Below are 14,173 nucleotides of genomic sequence, written 5' to 3' on the forward strand. Positions count from 1 at the left end.
CAGTGCTAGTTGTAGTGCCTTTCCCCCTCCTTTTCCCCAGCTGCTGCAGGTAATTGAGGGGGTGAAGGGGGTGTCTGTTAATTGGGGTTTTTTTGGTTGGGTACGGCTATAATTAAGTTTTGTGCAATAAGTGCCTGCCCCAAGTTCCCTACAGGCTTTTCTATTTAAAGATCCTCTGGCGTGCCAGCTCAAGTGGCATCTCCTTCTACTCCTCCCTCTCTGGCTGACTGTTTGTCACATGTCAATCTTAAATGCTCTGCAGATTAGCTTGTCAGGGAGAAAATGGTCAAAGATTACAATGGTGCATTGAATTTTTTTCCTTTTTACACCCATTCTTCCTTCCCGTTTGTCCCTCCCTCCTAAGTCTCTTCTTTCCAAAAAAGGAAGAACCTGTATGTCTCTCTCCACTGCCGGTTACAATTTGTGTGGCTGATTTTTGGGGTGAAATGATAAATAATTTATCACTTCTTTTTCTTCCTTTTTTCCCCTTAAGTCTTGCACAAAACAGTTTGTTGTCCTAATACCGTGCTCCTACCATGAGGAAAATAGCAAGTGAGGCCATGGCCAGCCGCCCAGCACATGGCCCTGGTCCTGTGCAGAAAGGGAGCCATCTGCAACCCAGTCCACACAGACGGAGCCCTCTGGCCCTGCCGGCGATGTTGGGTTCAGAGACCATGACGCCTGAGAGTGCCCTGGCACATGTCGGGTCGCAAGATTTCTTCCTTGTCTTGAGTGAAGCCTATTGGGTTTGGGTGGATGCTGTAGATAGAACCAAAGGCATTACTGTTGTCAGGCTTAGGTATCTCCAGAAACCCTTTTTTCTAAGACATTTGGGTCATACAGTTCCTAAAAGCTCGTTGCTGTGGAGCCATCCTGCATTTACAAACTGCTCTTGGTGTATCACAGTTCAAAGCACTTTCTGACATTGCTGTAAGTTACTGGGAGAAAAAGATGGCAGGAGAAAGGTGTGGGGTCTCTGTGCAGCTGAACCCACGCCGAGTGCTGCGGGAATGAAAGCCGAACAGGGAAACATAGCCTAGGACAACAGGAAAACCTCCTTGCAGACGAAACAGAGAGCTAGTTTTCCAAAGAAAAAACTGGGACGCCCCCGGTAATGTAATGCTGCGTTTCTCCAGAGGGAGATGCTGTCTCTTCAGTCCCGTCCTGGCAGAGAGGGGTGATGTGCTGAAAAACACTGCTTGAGCATGGGTGCAGCTCTACGAGAAAACCAGTTGAAGTCGCTGGAGTGGAGCTACTCGCTGCAGGAAGCTAAAATACAACTGTGTGGACTCTGCAATTAAATGTGAATAATGAAACTCTAATTGTAAAACATGAGCGGGAACGGCTGACTTTCCCCTTAAAGAGAGGGAAATCTATGTAGCCTCACAGTTATTTACTGCTCACACTAGGACAGCTTCTCCATGGGTGCCTGTTAACAGCTCCCTGCAGCTGGGTCTTGCTGCTGGCTATCAGCCTGCACAGTGCAGGCTCGGGCACTACATCTCACTGCTTAATTAAAACAGCAACCGTTCCCTTCAGCTCTCAGTTATATTAAGCACTGCAGAGTTTATGTCTATTCTTAACTGTCTTACTAATAAGAGAGGCCAGAGTCTACCAGAGAGGTTTATAACAGCTGGGCTCAGTGGTAACTTTAAATCCATTTGATTAGTTTAATTAGGTTAAAGGCAATGTAAAGTTTGGGCTTGGCACAGATATGGTGACTGCACCGAGCGCTCAGCAGTGGCTTAGTGAAGTTAAATAAAACTGACTCTTTAACTGCTTAAATTTTGTTGTTGCAAATGTCAGCACAGTTGTTGAGATTAAGGACTTCTCCTGTGCCGAGCGCCTGGGCAGAGCTCCTGGGAGGTGCTAGGTAACCAAGAGCAGCTGGGCCGAGCTCCTGGGACATACTTACTCAGGCTGGAAGCTAATTATTTGTTGACAAACAGGTTTTCAAGCCACTGTTGCAGAACAGATCTCTGTGTGTGCGTGTGTGCTTTGAAAACACAGCTTAGAGGAGGTGTAACCAATATGCAAACTTGGCTGAAGACAGCCTGTCCTGGACTCTGCTGTCACTGATTTATTTTTAACAACTCCAAGCTCTCCACTGCTTTTGTCTTTCTCCTCTGCGCGCAGTGAACAGCACCTGGTTGTGCAACATTGCAGTCACCATTTCCACCTTTTAAGCATGCTAAATAGCCTCAAACCTATTTCATTAGAGAGTTATGCAGCAAGATGGCAGGCCCAAGATCAGCAAGTGCCGGTGTCAAAGAAGCAGAAGAGCCCTGTTGTTCCTCTGGGACACCAATCCCTGAGCCCTGACCGACCCACTCCACTTCCACACCAGTCCCTCTGCAGCAGCACAGGAAATAAAACTGCAGCAGAGTTTTTGACTTGCCCCCAAGTTATGATGCATGCATTTAAAAAACAGAAAAGTTTTGGTTTCATATCTTTCTTACCCTTCTTGGTGTAATCTTTAAATAATTTGGTTTCCTAACACAGATTTTTATGCAAGTAATGAGACTGACATGCAGCATCAGAACCTGTTATAAAGATGTGATAAGGTATCATATCCTTGTCCGCATAAATCACTCACTGATCTTCAGAGGGTTCATGCAATATTTTCTTCCCTTTGGGTGTTTTACTATCTGAGATGGTTTGTGGCAGGTATCTTTTGTTTCTAGCTCCATGTAGAATTAATAATCTAAACAGGAAAAATATCTTGAAAGCATGTATTGTGTTTTTTAAGGCAAACATGAGTATGAAGTTAATAGGTTTTAATTTTTATATTGGTAGACGTGAGAATTAAGCCTAACTATACAGAAATAGTTTACTGGTTAACTGGTTTGCATGCCCACTGGAATATCTGTGTCTCTAACTGATGATTGAGATGATCTGACACAGTTCTGTCCCTCAGACAGTTCCCAGATGATTTTCTTTTGCAGTTGGAAAGTCTCTGGATGAATCTGTGTGCAGGGCTTACATAAAAATGGCTCTGCAGCCAATTTATACATGTTTCCAGGTAACTGGTTTACCTGGAATGGGTATGGGACTCATTTCATGGTGACCTAAGACCAGTAAATGGGGAGAAAACCTCGGAGTTCTGTATTATTATTATTATGATCTTTATTTCTGTTTAGTGAAGCAGTACTTCCACAAGAAGATCATAGGTATGGAAGCTTTAGAGCTAAGTCTTGCTTAGAATGATTGGTGAAATGGATGAAAGGGCCAGCACAGTGAAGGGGACTGCCAGCCACGTGGCGCATGCTGCACCTGGGAGAGCAAAGGAATAGAATGATAGCAGATGGGATGGTGAGAAGGGGAGTGCTGGGGATTTGCCTTCCTGAGGAAAAGTTTTCCATACCCTCCTCACAGCAGAGAAAGATGCTGGGAAAGGGAGTGCGTGGTTTTTAGTTTCCTAGATGGGATGCGGCAGCGCCTGCCTTGGGCCAGGGCGGAAGGCTGCAGGTGCTGGTGCAGGGATGGACAGAGTGGCGGGAAGCAGAGGCTTCCCTTTGCCCCACACAGCCTGTTTAAAGGCTCCAGCAAAAGGGCACCAGGAGCAGCTGGACATGGCGGAATGTCAAGATGGGTTGCTGCAGCCGGCTGCCCCACCATGCACCCTGGGCTCTGCCGGGACCGGCAACCAGGCGCTCTGTGTCTTGTGTCTCTACAGCCTTTCAGATGATAGGAACTGAGTCCTTGATAGAGGTCTACATTGCAGTTTGGATCTGAAATAACACATTTCAGGAGTTTCCCATTAGGTCTCAAAGTGATTAAATCACTGTGTAAAGGAAGTCTTGCACCCAGACCTAAGTGTTTGTTCAATACCTGTGCTCCCTCCATGATCTGTATGGTGGAGAATCCAGAATGCAGGAGCAAGGCAGACCTCCGGGGCACAGAGGTGCTGTGGGGTCTCAAACAGCATCTGAAGTTGCAACCAGCAATGCCACCAGGCCATACCATGAGCTAATGTCTGGAAAAACAGGCCAGCACACCAGCAAATGTTCCTTCCCAGACATTTACAAGGGTCAGGAATGGAACAAAGTGTGTGAGACAGGGCCATCTCCTGGCTCCCAGCTACACTTAATAAAAATCAGCTTTCTATCAAAGCAAGCAGCTCTCTTATTGCTTTTAGGCAATTATTCATTTGAATTTGGACAGATGTGTGAGCCACTGTGTGGCCAGAAGGAGCATCATTAACGCAGAAGGAAGTTAGCAGTAGGCTAACAAGTGAAAGGCTGGGTTTAAAATAGTGACTTTCTCTAGCTTCTTATTCTCTTACCCTGAAGAAGAAGGTGGACAAGCTGTAGCACTAGGAAATGCAGAGCAATAGGCAGAGACCTCGCTGAGCGTACTGATTGCTGTAGGGGAAAGGAGCAGCATGGTAAAGGCAGAAACAGCAGGAATTTACAGAACCACAAACACAGAAAAACAAGTATTTCCTTCAGCTGGGAAGGCAAGCTGGCCAATACCAGTTTCCACCTCCCTGCTCTGTGCCAGCTGGAGTGAAGAAGGAGCCTTCAGGGAATGAGCGATTTGTCATTGCAGGCCGCTGCCACAACTTGACATGTCGGTCATTTTATCTGGGTTGTTTTCAGCTTGTGAGGAGCAAACAGCAGCAAGTTTTGGTGGTACCAGGAGTGACAAGGTCTGGCGTGAAGAGAACAAAGGGAGGCTCTGGGGGATTTTAGAAAGCCGGTGGTGTGCAGTGCTTCTCAGGGGTGGTGGTGTAGCGCAGATGGGCTGGACTCGCTCAGCATGTCTGAATGTGGCTGCCCCGGCAGATGGGGAGGTGAAAAGTCTTCTCCAGCACAATACATAAGGGAATGTGTGCCAGCCTACCAGGCTGAATTGGAGGCCTGTAATCCCAGTGGACACAGCACGGGAGTCATAGTGAGAAGCAGAGACCTGCGACAAGTAGGGGAGGTGATAAGAAATATCAAGTTTTGAGCCTTTATGACAAGAAGCAAAGAACCAGTTGTCAGTGTCTCCAAGAATTATAAAAGGTTTGCATCAGTGCGCTAGCAGTGAAATAACAAACTGACAGCACGTGTGCCGGCAGGATTGGGTGTGAAATGTCTGCTTGACAAAAGGCTGCACTGGCTCTTGTCCCTGGATGTCAGTGGCTTCGTATCTGCATCTATGGAGCTGAAACATGGCAATGGCAGACACTTCCTCTGACTAGAGAGGGGTCTTTCAGCTACTACTGTGCAACATGCAGATCATATAGAAAACTAGGGCAGCATTTGAAAGTATATTGCAAGGAAATGTTTGACTTATGTGTCTTTCATTCTGGTCTTAAACATATAAAGCACCATCGTGTTGCGGTATAGAAGAGTATGGACTGTGACTGCAACACTGGAAATGAGACGACGTTGTGAATATTTCAAGCTTTTTGCACAGGCAGAGCCAGGGCAGCCCATTCTTATTCACTATTAGCTGAAGTGGAAGTGCTGCTCTGTTCTGTGTGGGGTTTTATTTAATAACGCCAGGTAGTGCAGAAAAATAGATTTAAATCAGACCTGAAAGCTTCCTTAGTACTGTTTTATTCTATTTGTTTATTTTATTTTCATTTTGCTATGCTTCAGTCAATCTAATACCAAACCATGAAGGTGGCAAAGGAAAAGCTAGCAGCAAAATTGGTGTAGATTTGTTTGCTTTGCCTCTTCCTCTAATCTGTAAATTTTACCTTATGGAGCTAGCCTTGTGAGAGAGTACTGCACCAAGGCAGATAATCTGCTGTACATTCTGGGGTTTGTATTTGTTTAAGGGTTGGTTGGTTTGTTTGGCTAAGATGCTATTATTTAGTATTGTACTGTCAGACTCTTTTCGAATTGTGGGCTTTAGTGCAAGCTGTCCTGCTGGTCATGGTGTCCAGGCCAGCCCAGTCACCACCACTGGCTTTAAGCCCCATCACTGGCTGTTGATACAACTGCCTTGGTTAGGCTGCTGTCCCACAGGGTGACCTCAGTCTTAGTTAGTACTGAGGACATCCGAGCAAGTTCATGGGAAGATAAGGCCAGCAGTCCCAGTATCAGACTACCTTTTTGTTTACAATCAGTAATGCGCAGTTTTGCTGAGTGCCCTTCACAAAAGCTTTGCTTTTGTGAGTTTGCCTGATGGAGTGATTATGGCTTTCCTCGGGGTTCCCTCTTCTCCTTCAAAGACACCTGCCTTCTGCCAGGTGCTCGGTGCCTTCCAGAGCTCTGCTGACTGCTCCTTGGGGGTGTCCCCCTGCCTCTGCAGCCTGCAGGCATCTCTGGCAGCCAGCGTGGTGCTGGGTGGCAGGCTGTGGCAGTTGGTTGGACAGGTTCTGCTTCTCTGAGCCCATGGTCAAGAGCCAGAATTCTTCAGCCTTGCTGAAAAAGCACTTTACCGTAGTTACCTGGAAGTGACCCTTCCCCCTGCTCAATGGAAGTAGGATGTTGTGTGGCCATAGGTTTACACTGTTCTGTGGGATTAACAAAGACTTCACCACTTCTGCTCTACTGAAGCCTCTGCCTTTGCCAGGAGATACTCTGCCTTTTGTTCCATCAGCTACTAATATGATTTCCCTAAATAAACTACTCTCTGCTCAAGAAATACTAGGGTTGGGTGTTTTGATTACCTTTTCTATGCTTTTTTGTCATAACTATTGCAACCTTAAATTAAATTTTAAAAAAGTACATTATTATGTCTTTTAATTGCTTTTACTATTCTTCAAGCTCTTATTTCCAAAACTGTTTTTTTCTAGCTTCACTGAAAATGTTTCTCTAGCCTTTTTTTTGAAGCGAAAGATATTTGATTGCAGCATATGATAGTGTATTGATTATTTATCATAACATCTAAAATTAGCTCTATAAAACATCGTTAATTCATTTGTGGAGGGCTCAATATATTTTTATTGTTGAATATATTCCAAATTACTTAAATATGTAGAGTGCTTAGAGGATGAAACTCTAGGATATCTAGAGGATAGATTCTCTACTCCTTTGAGCTTTGTAGAATCATTTACACTTTGGCAAAGCAAGTGTGGGTGCTATTAAAACACTGACAGTATCTTGTGTTTAATGCAAGGTTTAAATTATACTGTGAGATAACCACGCACTGGAGAATAGCCCCAGAATCAGTTCAATCTCACATTGGCAAAACAAGGTCATATGAAAGACTGTTTTTCCTGCATTGTCAAGAGATTTAGACACCTCCCCTTCATTGAATTAACCTTGCAACATGCAGCTTTACAAAATTTCATCTAAAATACATTTGTCAGATTAAATATGACTTTGCTTATGCTCGTGTTTCAAAATTTGTGCACATGAAGTATTTTTACATCTTCAAAAAGTATTTCTGCTTTACTGCAATAATTTAATTTGTTGTGTGGTTTTACAGCTTTGTTTTTTTCTTTTGTTCTTTTTGTTTTTAGTTTAAAAGATGTTATCCAAAGTGAAGATGTGAAACCCAAGCTGCAGTACATCATGACTAACCCTTCCTTTTCTATGGTAACAGTTCAAAGTGAGGACAGCGGGATAACCTGGGAAACCAGCTCGAGCAGATGTTCTACTCCCTGGGCCTCAGAAACTAGTACAACTTCTGATATTTACAGTATGGAAAGTTCACCGGTAGGTTCTCCTCCAGGAAAAGTTATCTTTATTATGGATGAAGGTAAGATTGTTCGGAAAAGGAAGCGCAAAACTTCAAATAGGGCGCCAGTGGCTATGAGCCTGAAAGGAGGCCAGGGCAATAAAAAACGTGACTCTTCTGGAATGCAGAGGCAAGAACCAAGAACTGTTCTAGGAGATGTGCAAGCCTCCGTGTTGAATGTTGAGCAGGTGGAAGCACAAGACACAGATGAGGAAATGGATGACAAAGAAGATGTAGAGGACATCACAGAAGAGCCAGTAAAACGTGCTCCAATAAGATCAATATTTCGAGAGAATAGACTGAGAAAAGTAGGGCCGATCCTTGGAGGGCCAGTACAAGCTAGAATCCAGCTGTTCAACTCAATTTTTGGAGGGACTCCGCCAGACCCAGAAGCATTGGAGAAAACCAGAATCCAGAGAAGTAGCTCAGTTTCAGGAGATTCTGAACAGTTCCTTGAAACATCAGTAAAAGAAAGATTGCAGAAGTTCCGTTCAGTTTCAGAAGCAACACATCCTAAAACTTTTCAGAGAACAGGAAGTAGAAATCTTGAAACACCATCAGAGAGAAGAAGGGAGCAAAGACAGCAACCCTCAGCACATGCAGATCAAAGCTGTTCTTCACCAACAATGCCTCTTGAAAAGCGGCTTAATACTATAGATGATGTTTCATCTGAAAATATTAAACCCACTAAAATGAAAGATAAACCAAGCAGATTTTCAAGCTTTGTTGCAGAAACAACTCTTCAACATGAAAAAAGAAAAGACATACAACCTCTTTCACTGACTCCAGATCAGGTGTCAGGAGACTCACTGAACTCCTGCCCTCCTGAAGAAGTCAGGAAGCCGCAAAGTCATTCACCTGTGGCTGAAATACCAGAGCAAACAACTTCCGTTTCATCACAGTCTGGTGATAAATCAGAGAAACAAGTGCCACTTCCCTCAGCTGAAAATGCGAACAAGAAACCAGACCAATCCTTGCTAAAAGCATCAGATAATCTGGATGAACCAGAAGAGCAGGAACTTCAGCCCAGTTCTGCACCGCAGTCTGTTTCAGACAATTTGGTGGATGAATTAGATAGACAAAGTACCCAGCCTATTTTGCCTACAGCATCCGTGTCAGAACATCCTGAGAGGGAAGCACAGAAGTCAGCAGTTGAGTCTCACTTACCTAGTGCTCCATCAGCTAAATCCAAATATTCCACTCTGTCTGAAACAAAACAGGAGGATATTATTCCTCAATCACCAGAAACTGCACAGTCTGAGTCCAAACAAGTGTTTTTACCACATTCTGCGGATGAAACAGAGAAGAAAGAAACTGAGTGTCCTTCATCAACAACTGGACTGTCAGAAGCAGAGCCTTCAGGTCTGTTGTATTCTGCTAAAAAGAAAGAGGATCAAAGGACCCCACCACTGGAAACCCAAAATGTTCACTTAGAGAAGCAAATGAAGTCTGAACAAAACTTTTCATCCTCTCTTCAGAAAACGGAGGAGGAAAGAATCAAACTAAAACCACCTATTCCTGAAAAGATAGATTCTAAATATTTTGGCATTTCATATCCTGTTCACACGGAAACAGAAGAAACTCAGAAAACTCAAGCTATAAATAAAGCAGTAGATTTGGATCACCCTGATTTTTCTGTAGAAAAAACCAAAGAAGCCAAGAATCTGCAAATGGAGATGGAGCATCCAGATTTCTCATATTCCAGCAAAGAAATTGGGGAATCAGAGAGAACACAGATGGAGACAGAACATCCAGACTTCTCTTTTTCCAAGAAAGAAGCAGCAGAATTGGAGGGGGTGCAGATGGAGATGGAGCATCCAGACTTTTCTTTTTCCAGGGAAGAAATGGAGAAATCAGAGAGTACACAACTGGAAGCAGAGCACCCAGATCTCTCGTATTCCAGAGAAGAAACAGTGGAATCGGAGAGTCCACAGCTGGAGATGGAGCATCCAGACTTTTCTTTCTCCAGGGAAGAAATAGAGGGTTTGGAAAGTGTACAGCTGGGAACAGAACATCTAGATTTCTCATATTCCAGCAAAGAAATTGCAGAATCAGAAAGTGGAAAACTGAAGATGGAGCACCCAGATCTCTCATATTCCAGAGAAGAAATGGAAGAATCAGAGAGTGTGCAGATAAAGATGGGTCATCCAGACTTTTCTTTTTCCAGGGAAAAAATAGAGGATTTGGAAGGTGTACAGCTGGAGACAGAACATCCAGATTTCTCACATTCCAGCAAAGAAACTGGAGAATCGGAAAGTGGACAGCTGAAGATGGAGCACATAGATTTCCCATATTCCAGAGAAGAAATGGAAGAATCGGAGAATGCGCAGATAGAGATGGGTCATCCAGACTTTTCTTTTTCCAGGGAAGAAGTGGAGAAATCAGAAAGTGCACAGCTAGAAATGAAACACCAGGAGTTTTTATTTTCTGGGGAAAAAACAGAGAAAGAAAAATCTGTTCCTTTTGAAGTGGAACAGCCAGAGTCTTATTCCCCTGAAGAAGTAGAGCAAGAAGAATCAGCACAGCTTGCAGTAGTACCGTCAGATTTATCATGTTTGATGGAAGAAGCAGAGAAGGAAAACACTGCAGAAATCCAGCTAGTACATCCAGATATAATTGATTCCACTGGAAAAGCTGAAACACAGAAAACTGGGTATCTGGAAACAACACGTTCAGATTTACCGCATCCCATGAATAAATCAAAGCAGCAAGTCCTGGCAGAAGCAGATTTGGGCAATTCTCATGCATCATATTTTGGTGATAAAGGAGAACAGCTGCAGCCTGGACAGCAGGATTCACAACCTGGAGGTAAGCTGTATTCCTGTGCCAAGGGAGTGCAAGGAGAAACTGCTCAACTGCACTCAGAGCACCTAGTGTTATCATATGCTACTGGAAAAGAACAGCAACATAAAACCTCACAGGTGAGGGCAAAACAGCCAGAGGCATCATATTCCACTGGCAAAACAGAACAACAGGAAATTTTGCTACCAAAGTTGGAACAAGGAGATTCACCATATTCCCAGGGAGAAACAACACAGGAAACTGTACAAAGAGATTCAGAAGGTTCAGAGCCATCATGTTTCATTAGTGAACAGCAGCAACATGAAAATGTACAACTAGCTTCAGAAAATAAGGGTTTCTCATTTACCACTGGAGAAGTAATGCAAGAAGGAGTGGAGACAGGATCTTTGGGGTCCTCCCATTTGGCTGGCAGCACAAAGCCCTGGGAAATGGCACAGATGGAGCAGGAGCAGTTGATTCCCTCCTGTTCCAGTGCTGGTAGTCAGCAACAAGAAACACCACCACGGGATATGGTCCAGCCAGATATATCATATTCCTCTGGCAGAATGGAACAACAAAATATAGTACAAAGAGAGCTGGAACAGCACGAAACAGCCCAACAAAAAGCTATGCAAATAGAAATGGAGTATTCGGATTTGTCAGAAACTTGGCAGAAAGAAGAGCCACAGGTCATAGACCGAATTACTTTGGCACAGCAAGAAATAGCTGAACCAGAGTTAGTGCATCCGTCTTTGCCATATTCTTTCAGAGAAAAAATACAAGAAGAAATGCAAACAGAGCCAGCATATCAGGAACAGACATTTTATGTAAGTACAGAAATGCAGGAGGAAATGACACAACACAAATCAGAGCAACCATGTCTTTCACATTTTACTGGCAAAACAGAGCAACAAGAAATTGTACATCCAGAGCCGGAGCAAACAGTTTTGCCATCTTCCAGTGGAAAAGAATCTCCGTTGGAAATGAAAATGAGTTCAGGATATCTAGATTTGTCATACACCTTAAGCAAAACTGAACAACAACAAAAGAAGTCAAAACATCCGACCTTACCGTTTCATTTGAAGCAACAAGAAACTGCACCACTGGTGATGAAACATCCAGATTTTTCATGTGACAGTGGTGAAACAAAACCAGGCAACATTGCAGAGCCAGATATAGGACAATCAGAGCTCTCATACTCCATGAGAGAAACACAACAATCAGAACACTTGGATTCACCAGGAACCCTGAGTCAAGAAGTACAAGATGAAAGGATGGGAGTGGAATCTGAATACTCAAATTTGTCATGTTCTGATGGACAAACAAACCAGCAAGAAACTTCACAACTGGATTCAAAATATCCAGAGTTATCATTTTCCTGTAGTAAAGCCCAAGAACAAGAAACTCAAGAGTTCGAGTCTAAGTATCAAGAATTGCCTGAAGTGGCCAGAAAAAGAGCTTGTCCAGCAACTGCACAAATAGACTCAAAACATCCAGATTTGACATATTCACATGGCAAACCAGATGATCCAGAAATTGCAGCATGGGAAATGAAGCATCCTAATTTGTCACATTCCACTGATGAGACAAACCAACAAGAAGTAGTACTGTTGGATCAGAAACAGAGAAAAATTTCTGTTGGCAGAGAAAAGCAGAAGCAGACCAGAACACAACAGTTAGAGCAAGAAAAGTTATCACATACTCCTGGTAAAACAGAACAATTAAAACATGCCCAGGAGGACTTGGAACAACCAGATTTGTCATTTTCCATTGACAGATCAGAAGATGAAATGGCATCACAAGAGGCAGAGCACACTGATGTGGTATATCCTCTGGACAACACAGAGGTACGACGAAGAGTACAACAAACAGAGCAAACTTACCCCTTTGGAAAAGCAAAGCAAACAGTTCAGCCAGAAGTGGAAATTCCACATTCGGCCCATTCTATGGGCTTGGCAAAAGAAGAAAAAATGGCAGAACCAGGTCAGGGAGGTGCTGACTTGCCTTACTCTCTTTCCAAAGCAGGAGGACTGCAAACCACGCAGGTGAAACCTGAACAGCCTGTTCCCTCGACATATTCCCTCAACAAACTGCAGGAAACGACTCAGCTGGGGTTGGAACAGCCAGATGCATTCTATGTTCGTGACAAAATAGAGCAACTCCCACCTGTCCAGCTGGAGCCAGGACATGCAGACTTGGCATCCCCTGCTGACACAGTGGGGCTGCGAGGGATGGAGCATACAGCCTTGGCACGCCCTAATGAGGGACAGTCTGTCAGCAGAGCAGAGCATCCACAAGCTGCAGAAGAGAAACTGGAAGCCCCAGATGCACCATCTCATAGTGGAAAAGTAGAGCAAAGAGAAATGGCAAAACCAGAGCCAAGGTATCCTGATTTACCATATTCCATTGATAAAACACAAACACAAGAAGCTACAGAACTGGTGTTAGGAAATCCAGATATATCACGTTGGCCTGGCAAAACAGAGCAAGCACAAACTGCACAAGAAGAGCAGCCAGGCTTCTTGCATTCTTTCAAAAAAGGTGGACAAGGCAAGAAAGCACAGCCAGAACTCGGACATTCACAGTTACCTTACTCTGTTAGTGAAGCAGAACAAGAAGCTGCACATGTGAAATCAAACCGTTCAGATTTATCTGCTGGCAGATTAGAACACCATGAAACTATAGAGCCAGAGGCAGAAATAATGGATTTATCATGTTCAATTGGTGAAACACAGCAACATCAAATTGCTGAAGTAGATTTGGAGTATCCAGATTCATTGCATTCTACTGGCACTGTACAACAACAAGAAAAGATTCAATCAGAGCAGGAACAGCTAGGTGATTTTTCATCATCTCTGAGCAGAGAAGAGCAATGGAAAGGTGGACGAATGCAGGCAGAACATCATGAGCTGCAGTGCTCTATGGGGAAAAGAGAAGGCCTGGAAAGTTCTCAACCAAGATCAAAATATGCAGATTTGTCATTCTCTGTTGGCACAGCAGAACCTCATAAAACAACACAGCCAGAGTTGAAAGGACATGATTTGCTGCAGCCTTTTGTCAAAACAAAGTCATCAAGGGCTGCCCCACTGGGGTCTGAACATCCAGATATCTCAGATGCCACGGCAAAAGTACAGCACACTGATTTGTCTTCTGTTAGTGAAGAAAAGCGACATGCACAACTGGAGGTCAAACAGGAGAGGCAAAGCTATACATTATACCCAGAAGAAACAGTAAGACTGAAATTGGAACAGCCAATGTTTTCAAGTTCTTATGGCACAGCAGAACAACCATATAGGGCCCCACTGGAAGGGGAATTCCCAGAATTCTTGTATTCCTCTGGCAAAAAAGAGCAACAAGAAATGGCAAAACAAGAGTTGGAGCATTCAGATTTATCATATTCCACTCATAAACCACAGGAACAAGAAACCACACAACTTGGGGTAGGACAACCAGATTTATCATCTTACCCTGGGAATACAGAAGAACCACAAACTGTTCAAATGGGAGCAGAGCATCAGGACTTGCCACATTTCATTGGCAAAACAGAATGGCAAGGAACAGCACAGCCAGAGGTTGAGCATCCAGATTTGTCATATTCCAATGACAAAATAGAGCAGCCACCAGCTACACAGTGGAAATCAGAGCAGCCTGTAAGACCCCATCCCATTGGAAAGACAAAGCAACAAGGTATGGCACAGCCAGAGCAGGAACCTCCCAGTTCATCATATTCCATTTGTGAAACACTGTCACAAGAAGCAACACAAATGAA

At 43.9% G+C, this 14,173-nt stretch overlaps 1 protein-coding gene across 1 annotated transcript in view; it reads left to right on the forward strand.

The window, feature by feature from the left end:
- CMYA5 (cardiomyopathy associated 5) overlaps positions 1–14,173 on the forward strand; it is a 46,894-nt gene that overhangs the window by 268 nt on the left and 32,453 nt on the right. Inside the window, exon 2 of the mRNA XM_030469842.1 lies at positions 7,406–14,121. Within this exon, the coding sequence (XP_030325702.1) occupies positions 7,406–14,121 (6,716 nt within the window). The remainder of the gene's footprint in view (positions 1–7,405; positions 14,122–14,173) is intronic.

Source organism: Strigops habroptila, chromosome Z (assembly GCF_004027225.2).
Source record: "Strigops habroptila isolate Jane chromosome Z, bStrHab1.2.pri, whole genome shotgun sequence".
NCBI lineage: Eukaryota > Metazoa > Chordata > Aves > Psittaciformes > Psittacidae > Strigops > Strigops habroptila.